At 43.4% G+C, this 13,691-nt stretch overlaps 1 protein-coding gene across 1 annotated transcript in view; it reads right to left on the bottom strand.

Annotated features, from left to right (window-relative positions):
• FAM124A (family with sequence similarity 124 member A) overlaps positions 1–13,482 on the bottom strand; it is a 168,026-nt gene extending 154,544 nt beyond the window's left edge. Inside the window, exon 1 of the mRNA XM_086933443.1 lies at positions 13,319–13,482. Within this exon, the coding sequence (XP_086789569.1) occupies positions 13,319–13,482 (164 nt within the window). The remainder of the gene's footprint in view (positions 1–13,318) is intronic.
• Positions 13,483–13,691: the final 209 nt, after the last annotated feature.

Raw genomic sequence — 13,691 nt, 5'->3', positions numbered from 1 at the left:
GAAATGTAATCCATGCATAATCAAACGAATATTTTAGTTGAAAATTGCAAAAGGGAAAGGACTGAGGAAAGTTGGGTTTAAACCTTAAGCTCTTTCATTGCAATGTAATTCCTGGTTTTAATACTTGATTTAAAAAAAGCCAATCTTTTCAAACCTTTCCCCATTTCACCACAGTTAAGTAAATAACGCCCAAATCTAATCTAATATGAAGGAAAATTATATTCAGTATTAGCCTGCCTGAGCTTTTTTATTCATTGCAGAAATTACACTTTGCAATTTGCTATTTAATTTTACATGAAGTGTCTGATTGTTATTACATTGTATTTCTCATCATAACTTCAATAGACTGGATAAGAGAAATTGAAAACGATCTAAATACTAGCTGCAATTGTACTGTAATATTTTCTTTTTCTTTCTCTGCCTTGATATCTCTCCCTAGTACTATGCTTCTTATCAACAAATCTTAAATCTTTTCTAAGGTCAGTTAGCTAATTGACTCTGTTCTCATGTACCTATCCCTAAGCTGAATAAAACAAAACAAAAAACGTTGCCTAAAACGTAAAATGTACTTTAATCATGGCTGCCATATGGCCATCTATTTTATAAAGAGAAAAGAATGACTGAACGCTAATTGAATTTGATGCACATCTGTTTGGGATTTCAATGCTAGCGATTAATTGAATAATATCATTCCTAAAGAGCAAAACTGTACTTTTGAGTAGGATGACTCAGAAGTGAATCACAGAAAGAACAACCTTTGAAGTGAATTGGACTGCCACTTTATTAAAACGGATAAATATGCAGAGACAATGCAAAACATTGCTCGTAAGTTGGAGAAATAGCACTTAAACATCACTTGTCTAAAAAAATCCCTCTGTTCTTATTTCATTGAAAGGTCAGTGTGCAGTCTAGACTTACACACTGTTACTTGTCTTGTAGATTGGCCACCATTTGTAGCCACAAGTGACCAAAATATTCTAAAAGTAAAACTAAAAAAAAAAACTGTGTAAACAAGTACAGTTGGTACTCTTTCTCATAACTTTGGAATGGCTAAACCTATCACCGTGAGGGCAATAAGTGTGAAGTACCAGACATTTTACTGTTAACAAAGTTATTAAAAAAGCGAATTACTAAATTCAACCTCAGAGTGGCACTTTATAATTCAGAATTCACTCAGGCCATGGGTGGTGTGATGTTTTTTTTCTTTGCGAGGCTCCTCACCGCCACTGGTGTCACAAATGGCTATACCATCCCTCCAGGACGGGCCACAGGCGGATGTACGTTGTTACAACGCATGCTGTTACCACGCATGCTTTTACAGCGCAGGTTTTTCAACGCAAGTCATTACAACGACTTGCGTTGGGGGGTGCTGGATAGTGAATAGTTTAATTTACTATTCCAACTCTAGTCCCCGTGGATAGTAGGGAAGGTGTTGGATAGTAAATTAAACTATTACCTATCCTAGAGCGCCCCCCCAGCGCAATTTGTTGTGATGACTTGCGTTGAAAAACCTGCGTTGTAATGGCACTGCGTGGTAAAAGTTGCGTCGTAAAGGATGTTTTCCGCCACAGGCCAGGGTTTTGACAGAAGTTAAGATCATGTAACTCGCAATGTTGCTTGATGGTAACTTCCGAATAGTTTGCACCCAACACTCCACATCTACCACACCCGTTTTGTTTTCTTTGTCCCACTTCCTTGTGTTTTTGTGGTTTTGTTGGTCTCTACAAGTAGCACTGGTTATTTTCTTGGGGTGGTGTGGAACCTCTGGCAAGACCTTCAGTCCAGGTGCACAACTGAACAGAGTTTGCAAGAGTTGCGTATTCTGGACTATTTTCTAGTATTGAAAGTAAACAATACCCTATTTTCCATGAGGTCACTGTATCCAGCAGCTGTTCCAGTGTGTTTCCTTTTTAATTCTTTCCATCCCTCTCAAACTTTTACATTGCCAATGAAACTGAGATTAAGTGGTTTTGGAGGGCAATCCCAGTGAAATCAATACATATGAAAATATTTTAGGAGATAGACAAAGATTTTCAGGGTTTGTAATCCCATTCAAGTTCTTTGGAGGTGGAAGAGGAGTCCCAGAAGGGTGACACCTTCCAGCTGAGGGTGAGTTGAGAGATATGGCCCTTTGATTATTTCTTCACAGGGATTTGTTCTCCATGACTAGGTCCCATATTTAATCCGGATTCCAAATTTAAGTGAGATGTGAGCTCAACATGGGTACTCTCATGCCGTCAGTTTTCAATAAGTCCTGACATTAACATTGAATATCTTCTTAGGGTGGGTTGCTGGAACAGAGTTTTGTGTAAGGTGCCACTTCTTTATGCATTTGTCACCCGAGTGGGACGGTTATGCCCAGACGTGGGTCCCGTGCTCTCCATGCCACTGGAGCCAAGCTATCCTAGCTGATGAGGGGTGATACCTCGAAACCGGTCCTAGGATGCTTGGTTCCAGTCCAGGGAGGACCTGGCTTGGCAGTGCAGGCTGGACTGTTGCCATGAGGCACAGGGTCAAGACTGATTTGCATATGGCTGGGTTCAAACTGGAATGGCATGGGGAACAAAAAAACGATGGATTTAGGCCCAGATCTCTGTACTGGGGTGAATTTATGACATTGTTCTGCATTCTGTCCATCAACTGTTCCTTTTGCTTTTGTGTTTATAAGGTGCCACTACACCTCATCTTCCTGTGTACAAGCAGTCTTGGCACACATTCCAGCGATTGGGAGGCCAACCTCATCTGGAACGGGACATTGCAACAGCTGGACTGGCCATTAAATACATCTGCATTTTCCAAGCTTTCCGAAACCATTGGAGGCTGATTTTGAAGATCAACAGCTGTTTCTTTTTGTCTCCATCTTCCCAGGGTCCATGGAAGAAGGAAAAGTGGGCAAAAAGAGTGAGAGAAAGAAGGAACAGGAAGGGAGCAGGGACTGGTTTGAACATTTTTGCCAGAGATGTTTTTAGTTTCCAGTCTGACCCTGGACATTGTACCATTCACAATGACTTTTGTATATGCACTTGAAGAGCACTGTCATTACCTTAAACCCACACATTCCATATATATATAATATCATATATAATACATGAGGCCAAAATAACTCCATTATTCATTTCTTAGTTTAGATTTAAGACACTTCCTTCAAAGCTATAGAAGACATTATTTTGTGTTGTATTCTCCCTTCGCTGCTGCTTCTTTGACATAACTTAATTGGCAATGTTCCACTGCTATTGTTAGATTCTAAAGTTTAAGACCCTGCTCGGGAATATTACTGCAGGCCCAGATTCAGGGTCCCCTCATTACATTCTGCAGGATGGGAGGCATCATTTTGCATGCTACCCTGCCCCTGTTTTGAGTAATTTAATCTTAAAAACAATTCATGGCTCGGTTAAAAGGTAAAGCAAGCCCAAGGGCCCTGGAGAATTGTCCTCTGAAAAGTTGTAACATTTGACAAATGTCATTGGATGATGGTTTTTGGTATTTTACTATTGGCTGCTAATTTAAGAATGATTTATGGGGCAAGCTCTGTCCCCTACCCACTGTTAAAACGGAAATAAAAACCTAGTGTTCCGAACAATGGACCTGGCCAAATGCACTCCAGTTGCATTCATTTTGTGTTCCTTTTAAAATATTTTTTCTTTACAGGGAAAAGTTTTTTTTTTAATACATTTGTAATGCTTAGTTTATTTTCTCTTACTTTTTCCCCATCAAAGTGAGATCGGAAAGTAGCTTTCTAGTTATATGAAAAGGTAAAATCTTAACTTTTCATGCCCCTATGTATGGTATCTGGTAGAGCTACATAGTAGATAGGGAGGGCTAACTCCACAGAGCCGAGGTTAATTGGGGCTCTCGCCCATTCACTATCTCACTCTCAAATCCTGAGATTGTTTGAATAATCAAATTCAACACTAAACAAAACAGTTCATTCTCCCAGCTCTTGCTTTTTAAATCTCCATAATCTTAACAACAAATATTACAGTATTCAGTGTTATTTTAAATTCAAGCATTTTAATTGGCAATATATCACACTGAAGAATCTGGGAGTTTCTTTAAAATGTGTACAACACTGTGTAGTGCATATAAGTTGCATTTTATGTCTACGCAAAAAGGGAAAAAAGGAGGGAATGTAGGGCCATATTATCAAGAAAGGCTGATACATTATCGCCGCTTTTATCGGCAGGAAACTGCTGCTAAAGCGGCGATATTGGGCTTGATAATATGCCCTTGTGAATTTCCATAGAAGCACGGGTTAACACCAGAACCTGGGCTTCTATGGAAATTCACAACGGCATATTACCAAGCCCATTATCGCCGCTTTAGCGGCAGTTTCCTGCCGATAAAAGCGGCGATAATGTATCGCCCTTTCTTGATAATATGACCCCTAGAGTGTAAGAGTGAGGAACACAGAAGCTGCATGCACTACATATTCCCATATTTGAATAGTTTTAACCCCTTGTCTGCTGATGACGGAACCGCTCCGTCATCAGCTGCGGTGGCGCTGTGCTGATGACGGAGCGGTTCCGTCACGGCCCGCTCGCTGCTCATGCGCGGCGCGAATTCCGCGCCTGCGCTGAGTGTTCTATTGAGCGGGCCGGGCCGTGACGGAACCGCTCTGTCATAAGCACAGCGCCACCGACGCTGGTGACGGAGCGGTTCCGTCACCAGCATGCGGCCGCCGCGCGGCCGCCCCGCCGCCTTAGCACTGCGGCGGAATAGCCGCCGCAGTGAAGGGGTTAAAGAGTTCCCACACCATAAGTTGTTTTGTTGAGTAACACTTACTATGGTAGACTGGAAATAATTGTAATAATACCGGTTACTATTACCATAGTGAATACATCTCAGATTATCAACATCAGAAAGATGAAAGCCGGCACTGGCTCTGTCAACATTCAAACTTTGCACCTGCTGGGTGTACAGAGCTGCCAGCAGCCAGTGCTTACCTTATCGAGCAATGTTAGTGGTATAAATACGGTTTCGTTCTTAGGATGCATCAGTAAGTTTGCAAGTATTGACACCCAATTCTCAGAATTTACATAGGAAGTAGGATTACAATTTCAGGCATAAATCTATGATTTAGGCTGATTTCCAATTTACTAAGAATTGACAAAAGTCCCCAGGAGTAGACATAGAAATATGTGCAAATTAGAGATTGTTCATACTCTTACGCTTGAGTAAGAGCTGCAAATGTGTGCATTCTCCCAATTTTGTATTTCTCTTTTTTTCTCTCTAGAAGGTAAATTCTTTCCCTACATCCCAGACAAATGTGTGAGTGCTCTCTTCCCTACCTCACACTCGAATCACACTGACACAGCACATTTACACATGTGCTTTGAGTGGGAAATGCCATGTAAAATATATGTGTGTTTTATAAGTTTGTGGGGCACAAACACTTTGCAAGAACTTACCCGACAGACCAGCTTTCACTGATCCTGGCCCTGATCTCAGCACTGCAGATAACTCGCTGTGCCAGCAGACTTTCTGCTGCACTAATTTCCACCTATGGCTGTATATATGTGCACATCTTGATTATGTGAACCAGGAGTTCAAAATGTGCACAGCTTTTATGCGCAACTATATTAAATTTAGGTGCACAGTAATAAAGTGAATTAAGCCCAAAGCGAGGAGGAACTAAGAATGAACAAAGTTAGAGGTAAGGCCAAAGAAGGAGCGCTGAAAAGTTAAAGCAAACTACTCGCCACCGAATAAACACCAGCTGGCGACGTGGATTTAGTAGCACTTGGCTGGATAGGACGTCTTCGGTCTTACACCTCAAGAGGTTAGTTAGGCCGCCATTAAAAAGTTCTTCCTTTTGTAAAGAATGCCTACCCAGCACAAACATCTGGCCTCACTATAGACACACCCAGGAGGAAAGAACTCGAAATCTATTTATAGAAACACCACAACCTTCAAAGTCAAGGCCACTTAGAGATGCATGATGTATGCAATTAAAAATAACAAGAATCAACCCTCAAATCCAAGTCAAACCGAAGATTATACTCCTTGGTTTTTAGGTCAGGCGTCCACACTTAAGGTTGCATCACAGAGAGCGCATGGTTACCCTTAGAGAAATGTCTGTCTCTGCAAGCAACACAGCATCTGTAGTTACTACGGATGCGTTTCCAATAACAACAAACACTGGCAAAGGTAATAGATGTCTGTCCTTAAAACCTATTGGCTTTGCCAGTGTTTTCTGCTATTTGCACCTGTGCGTCTGCAGCAAGGCTGTTAGAAGAAAAAGCAAGGAGAGAGAGCAGGGAACCGTGCACTCCCATAGAGTGCAGAATGGAAAATAAAAAAGCGTTGTCTCAAGAATGCTGTCAAGGATACTACTCGTGCAATCACAACACTGTGAGACCAAAATGCTCGAGGGCGGGACAAACTCATGAACAGGGAGGAAAGCCACTGACTTGAGAGCAGACAATTGAGATATACAACAAAGTCATCCAATCATGAACAAGGAGCTGACCCAAAGCTGGCTCTAAGGACAAGTCATTTAGTGGAAACAAGAGGTCTGCCTATAGTCTGTAGCTGAAACCAGGGGCGGCTCCTCTGTTGGAGCAGAGGAGCTTCGCCCCACTTAAATTACCGTTGAAGATGAAAAACATTTTATTTTTTCAACCTCCTGGCCTGAACCGAGTAACAGGACGGGGTGGGGCCACTGCTGAATGACAGCAGCAGGGAAACGGCTGGGCTATTTGTGCACTTTTCAAAGTGCTCATATCCCTTTGGCCAGCTGTTCTACGATGGCCAGCCAGACATGCGTAATTTGAAACCTCTAACTCTGACAGCTGGATTAGAGTAAGTGCAGGGCTCAAGGGCGCTGGGGAGCGCCGAGTGAAGATGCCCCCTCCAATAAGGGTGCTAGTCTCACAGCATGAGAGCAGAGCTAGGATTGGTTTCCGCACTGAAGCATCAATTTCCTCAGAAGAGGTCCAGAGCGGAGGACGTCACTCACTGAGGTATGTTTTATATTTTAAATTAATATTCACACACACACATGTGCGCTCGGCCTCCTTCCCGTAGATGACAGCCACCACTGTCCGAAACCTAATAAGGCACTGGAATGCAGGAAACGTGAGGAATAAAAAGGATAGAAGAGCACCTACTGCTGAACGGAAAAAGGAGGTAACACAAAAGATTAAAGAAGAGTGGTACCCAGAGTTTACCTGTGCATTGCATCTCCGGCCTCTACCCCTAGGACACTAACTCTGATAGGCTGATCAGGAGACTTGTTCTGGTTTAAGGGTTGGGCAAATGAGAGGTTTTCAGGTTGGAGGTGTGATTAAGTGTGCACTGGCCTGCAGGAACATCAGGTGAATGACCTGCACACCTCCCAGCAGATGAAAACAAAAGTGAACCTAAAACAGCAGCATGTGCCAAGCAAGCAAACGTTTAACTGGGTGACATATTCTCAGAAGTAAGCATGATACTGTTCATGGATTTCTGATGTATGTGCAGGTGCAGAGAGTTGTGATCCATCCATCACTCTTAGAAATGTGCACAAAAAATACTTATGAAATAGTATGAATTATCGCCTTCTAAAAACACATGCTGACCGGTAATGACAAGTCTTTATTTTTATTATATTTCAGGTGTCATAGTATATTACTAATTAAATAATGCAAAACATTAATGTGTCCTTCAGTAATACCCAGGGATTTTAGATATCTATGAAATACCATTATGTCCTACGGTAAGAATTACATTTCGATGATCCTCAATAACTCCCATTCATTTTTTAAAGTATTTACGAGTTATTGCGTTTTCCTACAGTAGAAACAAGCATTAGCAACCCCAATAATTCTCGCTTTGGTGACCTATTAGCTTTGCCTATTTTTTTTGTTAGCATTGCTGCAGAGCATGCTTGGTGCTGTGCAGCATAGTTAAATAAAAATTTTAAAAAACTTCTACGCAGGCCCCTGCATCATTTTGAAATTGCCGCCTACAGAATGATGCAGTCACTTCTATTTTTGTTAGTTCTGGATCCGAGTCAGTACCCTAAAACTTAGAAAAGCGCTTGCATTTTTTTAAGTGGGCACGGGAGTGGAATCAATGAGGGGACGGATGCAATGGGGGACGAAGCAACATAAGGTGTTGGAAGCAACTCGGGGTTGGGAGGGACATAGACGCAATACAGGGGAGGGCAGAAAGCCACCGAAGCAATCCTGGGTGGGGGGGCCATAAAGACACCCCAAGAATAATGAGAGCTGTGTAAACAACAGTGTTGAGGGCATGGGACATGGAAGCAATGCGGAGAAGCACACACACATTAGCAACAGGGAGCGGGAGTCAGAGCCAGATTGGCTGTAGCGGGCGCCGGGCATTTCCCAGGTGGGCCAAAGAGGCGGGGGCCAGTTACGTGCCTGTGGGCCCAGTTATGTCACTGGGGGTCAGTTTTGAAGCAGTGCTGCAATATCGGCTCCCTGTAACAAAAGTGGCAGCGGTGCGTCTTGCTAGCAGCTCCTTCCCTCGCTCCCAGGGTCAGTCGAGCAGCAATCTGTCAGAGCTGGTTGCTGTTCCCAGTCCGGCCCTGGGTGAGCGGAGAAGAACACTGAGATAGGCAGCAACATGAGGGGGAAGAGAAGCACACAAGGGAGATGGCTCAAAAACACCTACACTCTATATTAGTGCTTACATAAAATAATAAAAGTTGTTCTCTAACATCGACCGCAGATACCAGGCAAATACACATGGTAAAAAGGCAGTGGTCAATGGGAGGGCGAAACACAATGTTGAGAAGCTGCTACACGAATAAGAAGCAGGCAACTGAGGGTGACAAAGTAAGTCAACCAATTGAAAGCGATGTGTGGGTCCAAGCCCCTCTATGTTCACAGTAAGCCAAAGTATGCTTAGCAACAGACACCGCGTGTGCTGTCTAATTGGCCCAGCCTAAATATCAACCGCTAACCAGTAGAACACAATAATTTACGTTGTTTAATGTGTTTTTTGGCTGCGGCAAAAATGGGTCATCATTTTTGTGGCATTATATATGAAAACAGCAATTTGTATTTGACCATTTTTGTACTGTAACAGGTAAGTTATAAGTTTACCTAGAGGCAGGAGATGAGTCTGTATAATAAAATAATGCATTTTTTAAAAATTCTGAAGAAGATGTTATTGGGGAGCATTTGTGAGCGCTTATGGAGTCACGCAGGATATACGAACGTACACTATGAACATGAACGTGGTGGTAATGAGTGTTTTATTGATAGGATATAGGAGATTGACTGGAAAAATGAGCTTATCTGTAATTGGTTTAGTACAATGTCTTTCAATTGGTAATGTGTTGTACAAGTACATTCTGAAACCTATCTTTGTGACCTTGGTTACTGTATTACTACAGACAAATAGGTGGTCTGAAGTACGAATGCGAACCACAAGACCTACCTCCGTCACAATTTGTCACTCTCTTGGGTAAGGTTTTATTTTAAATGGTGCTGTTTGACAAATGCTTATGTCTAGACCGTGAAATGATGTGGTTATGTTTTATAGTTAAACCAGGCAACTAGAAAATGACAAAATGACATAGAAAGTGGTCATGCAACGTTCATTGAAACCAAAGGTCTACATTATAGTTGGCCACTGAAACGCCCGACAAACAATTTTGTTACATGTACTGGTCAACATTTTGGAGATGCTGTGGATACAATAAAAACCTTCTCTAAAAAAAGGCTTATCTTCAGCTTGGAGATGTGTTTGAGATATAACAAACACCCTAACAATGTACGCCTCCTGTGTCTATTGTCTGTGAGAGGCCAAAAACTCACTACAAATCCTTCTGATTGTCTCCTGCAGAGACTTACTAGAATTTGAGGGACTAGAAGAAACAAGCAGGGGCGTAGCTTCAAGGGGAGGGAGGGGGGTTTGGGGGTTACACCTCTCAAATAAATGTAAATCCTGATAAATAGTTGAGTACAGGTGATTTCAGTCAGGTATGGTGAGGCGTCTATCGGAGTTCACCAGGAAATTTTACATACACACAGACAAAAACGCACACACACTATCTTCCTCTGTTTTAAAATTCCTCAAAAAATGTTGGTTATATTGCAAAATATTCTGCTTCTCTCACTTAGTGACCTGCCAATCAGCATGCCTCTCCCTTTCCACTGTCCCTTAGGCCCTTCTCATGCACCCTGCTTAACGTAGAACAGCGGCAGCTCCTCCTCTATTGCGGAGGAGCGTCGCCCACCTGCCCGCAGAGGCAGACGGAAAATATAATGATTATCATTTTATTTTTCGTCGGACCGAGTCTTGTGTGCGGGACCACAGCACTGCAGCAGGGGGAGTGGGGGTGTTGGGCACTGCTGTCAGTGCGCATGTCGGTTTGGCCGACCGTCTTAGGACGGCCAAACCGTCATGCGCACTGATGTCTCTCCAACCCAACTTCCTTGCTGGGTGGAGAGACCAGCAGGCACAAGCTCCCAGCTCCTGGTGGAATGCAAAACGAGTACACTCCGCCCAATCCCAACGCTGCTGTCATGGTGAGAGCAACTTCAGGATTGGCCGCAGGAGAGTCTGTGAGCCTGTGCCCAGAGGAGCAGAAGAGCGTCGAGGAGAAGAGAGCCGAGCGTCAGGTAACTGTTTTTTTGTTTGCTTTTCTCTTTGTTTGTTTGTTACTGCCCTTGCGCTTCCCTACCATTTTTATCAGACACCAGCCGCTACTGTTATATAATGTATTTAAACATTATATGCCAGCGTGATTGTTGGAAAATCTGAAGCTCACACCTCCCCCCCCCCAATCTTACTGACCAAGCTAGGCCTCTGGGAACAAGAGCAGTACCTAAAACAGTCTTGTGATCTACATTGAGCAAGAGTCGGCCCCCACACCTGACAGACCTCAACCAAGATCAAATGTGTGGGAAATGGGTGTTGAAAAAAGTGCAAAGGAGGTCCAGGGAGGGATTCAACGTGAATCACATAGAACAGAAACATTACTTTGAGGACACGTAGACTAAGCCCGTGCTTTCTGCCTGGATGCTTAATGCAAAATCAAATAGGAACATCAGAACTCTATGAACCGGACGGTGCCAATTTCTGTCTCAGTGCTTAATCTGGCAGTGCACCCCAGCACAGTTCTAACAGACACTTTCTACAAGAAGTTGAGAAGGCTATCTATCACTGTCCTTTAATTTTCATGCATGAAATTATTAGAAAGAAGCATGAGCTAAAAGTCTAACAAAAATAGAACTTTGGTCGCAAACCCCCATGGCACCTGGCCCAACATTAAGATATTATGGCAGAATAGAAGGCACAACTAAGGTCTGCATGAACCTCGTTATCAGAACCCCTCAAACTGAGCCATAGACAAGCTAAGACTGCTGAAATTCACGAGGTCCAACAGGAAAATGATACATGCACCCCACTTTTATTTGTGAAAGGACTGCTCCTTTTTAACTGAAGAGTGTCTCCAAAACTTCAAGACCTTGGCAAGTACTAACCAGGATCTCAACCTCACTCATTCACTAGAAGCTAAGGTAGCATGCTTGTGGATGCCATGGAAGGGGAGAAGGAGCGAGACTTTGGGCCCACCAGTAATACATTGTGCGGACTGGCAAAGTCGGTCACCAACTGCATATTTCACCTGTGCCAGGTGACACAGCATTTACACTGGTCTGATTGCTGCAGGTATATCTACTTGGCTCTGAAGAAAGCCAGTTATGCTCTTTTCCTGCTACCCAGAGTTTTAGATGTTCCTGATTCTAAGAAAAGTAGGTCATGATCAAATGAGAACTAGTTGAGAACCTTAAGCAGAGTCGTGTTAGCTTCCCAATAAACAAAGGGAGGCTTCTGATCAAAAGTGCAATTCTAGGCTGACCTGAAAATGATGACTGCCCACAAAGAGCGGTTGGGGGAGGAATCATGGGTTTTGTAGTCAATAGAAAATGTGTTGTGATTGATTAGATTCCAGGTGGGAATCAAAAATTGCACACATCCCTTATCTGTGGTTTGATGTGCGGATTTTCCTGGGTCACTGTCCTGGCATTGTGAGGTTGAGCTGGAGAGAGGAATCTTATTCATGCCACTTACCTCCCATGCAAAAACTCTAACACACATTAATGAACGGTTCCCATTTAACTTCCTAGGGTGAGCCTATCAGCCCTTGTACCTCTGATCCCTCAGGCGCCAGTGTCGCATGACAATGGCATAGGAAAGTCCAGCTGGGTAACCTCGCTTTTCCCAGTTAATGGGCCACAAAGGAAGAAAGTGCATAGTAAAAACTAATCTTCAGCCTCCGCTTGTATCTAGATAGCTCCTTTACAAAGCTACTGAAGAATCTAGACCATCGACACCTAGCAGTTCAATATAACACCCTGTACTGCCTTTCGGGGATGCATTAATTTTTTTAACCACTCTGAGAGCAAGGATTTAACATGTCTCTCTATACTCTATTGTGCTTATCTAGGAGGCATGGAAACAAGTGTCGTTTGGAGGTACCTTCTTTGAGAGGTCTTCCATCACAATCTGTTTCAAAGAAAAGTTCCTGTAATGTTGTCAATATGTGCCCGGAAACCATCAGACCGGGCAAACAAGCAGACCAGCTTAGAACAGCAGGGCACAAAGCGGGACCTTGAATGACCACCATATTGTGCATACCTGCCAGGTCACAAATAAACAGGTACAGGTGGCTGTCTTCTGTTTTCCGGGGATGTATGATGATACAACGCGATCATTTAGATTGCGGTACATTACATTGTGGTTTTTACAACGCAAGTCGTTGCAACGACTATTCCAACTCCAGCCTACGCAACAGTAGGGAAGGTGTTGGAAGAGTAAATCACACTATTCCTTAGTCTAGAGCGCCATCCAGCGCAAGACGTTGTAACGACTTCCGTTGTAATGACAGAGAAGTACATGTATTGCGGTGTTTTGACTGTGCTGTAAAGGTCGTTTTCCGTTTTCCGGTGCACAAGAAGCATTGCCAGAGGGAAGCCCACCTTATCAGAACTGTCCTCTGCACTTGCAAAATTTCAACAGTTCCTCAGTACCCAAGAGGTTTGAGCAACTTTCTCAGTCTGATGAGAACCACACCATGTTGCTATTCTTGCTCGGATTGCATGATAGAATAGCGAAATGTGACTAAACGCGTTGAACTTAGTGGTAACAACCCCAGGATTTAGCAGTACCAGTAGCAGGCTCCTAAGAAAAACTTTGAACCTCTCTACATAGTTATTTTAGAAATTAAGCACTTAGTGTAATATGGTGGCCTCCATGGTCTTCACGTACTTCGTGCTGTGTTCCTCCCACTCCAAAACAAAACTAAGCACAAATTGATACACACAAAACCACAACAGGAGTCTAAGCCCCCTTACCGTACCCATGCCGATCACTATTGTTGGGAAGTAACATCTCTCCATACTTTCTGCCTGGCCAGCAGCTGCATAGGACATCATGGTGGAAGACATATTCCTTCACCCAGCCGCAGCGGATAATATCTTCAAGAAACAACGGTTCCATCTCAGCACTCAACACAGCGATCATGGCTCCCACGGTTACCCTCAAATCTGCCCCTCCGCCTAGCAAGGGAAACCCCGAGGAAGGGATGTGAGGTCAACACTCACTAGAGATAATGAAGTGAATCTGATGTCTCCAGATGGACAAGGGGACAAAAGAGGCTTCAGGGATTGGCCAGTCCCTTTATAGCACCTGTAATGGGCAGGCGGGACAACCACTCCTGAAGGAAGAATAGT

This window comes from Lissotriton vulgaris, chromosome 8 (genome assembly GCF_964263255.1).
Source record: "Lissotriton vulgaris chromosome 8, aLisVul1.2, whole genome shotgun sequence".
Classification (NCBI taxonomy): domain Eukaryota; kingdom Metazoa; phylum Chordata; class Amphibia; order Caudata; family Salamandridae; genus Lissotriton; species Lissotriton vulgaris.
This window is presented reverse-complemented; position numbering and strand designations above follow the sequence as displayed.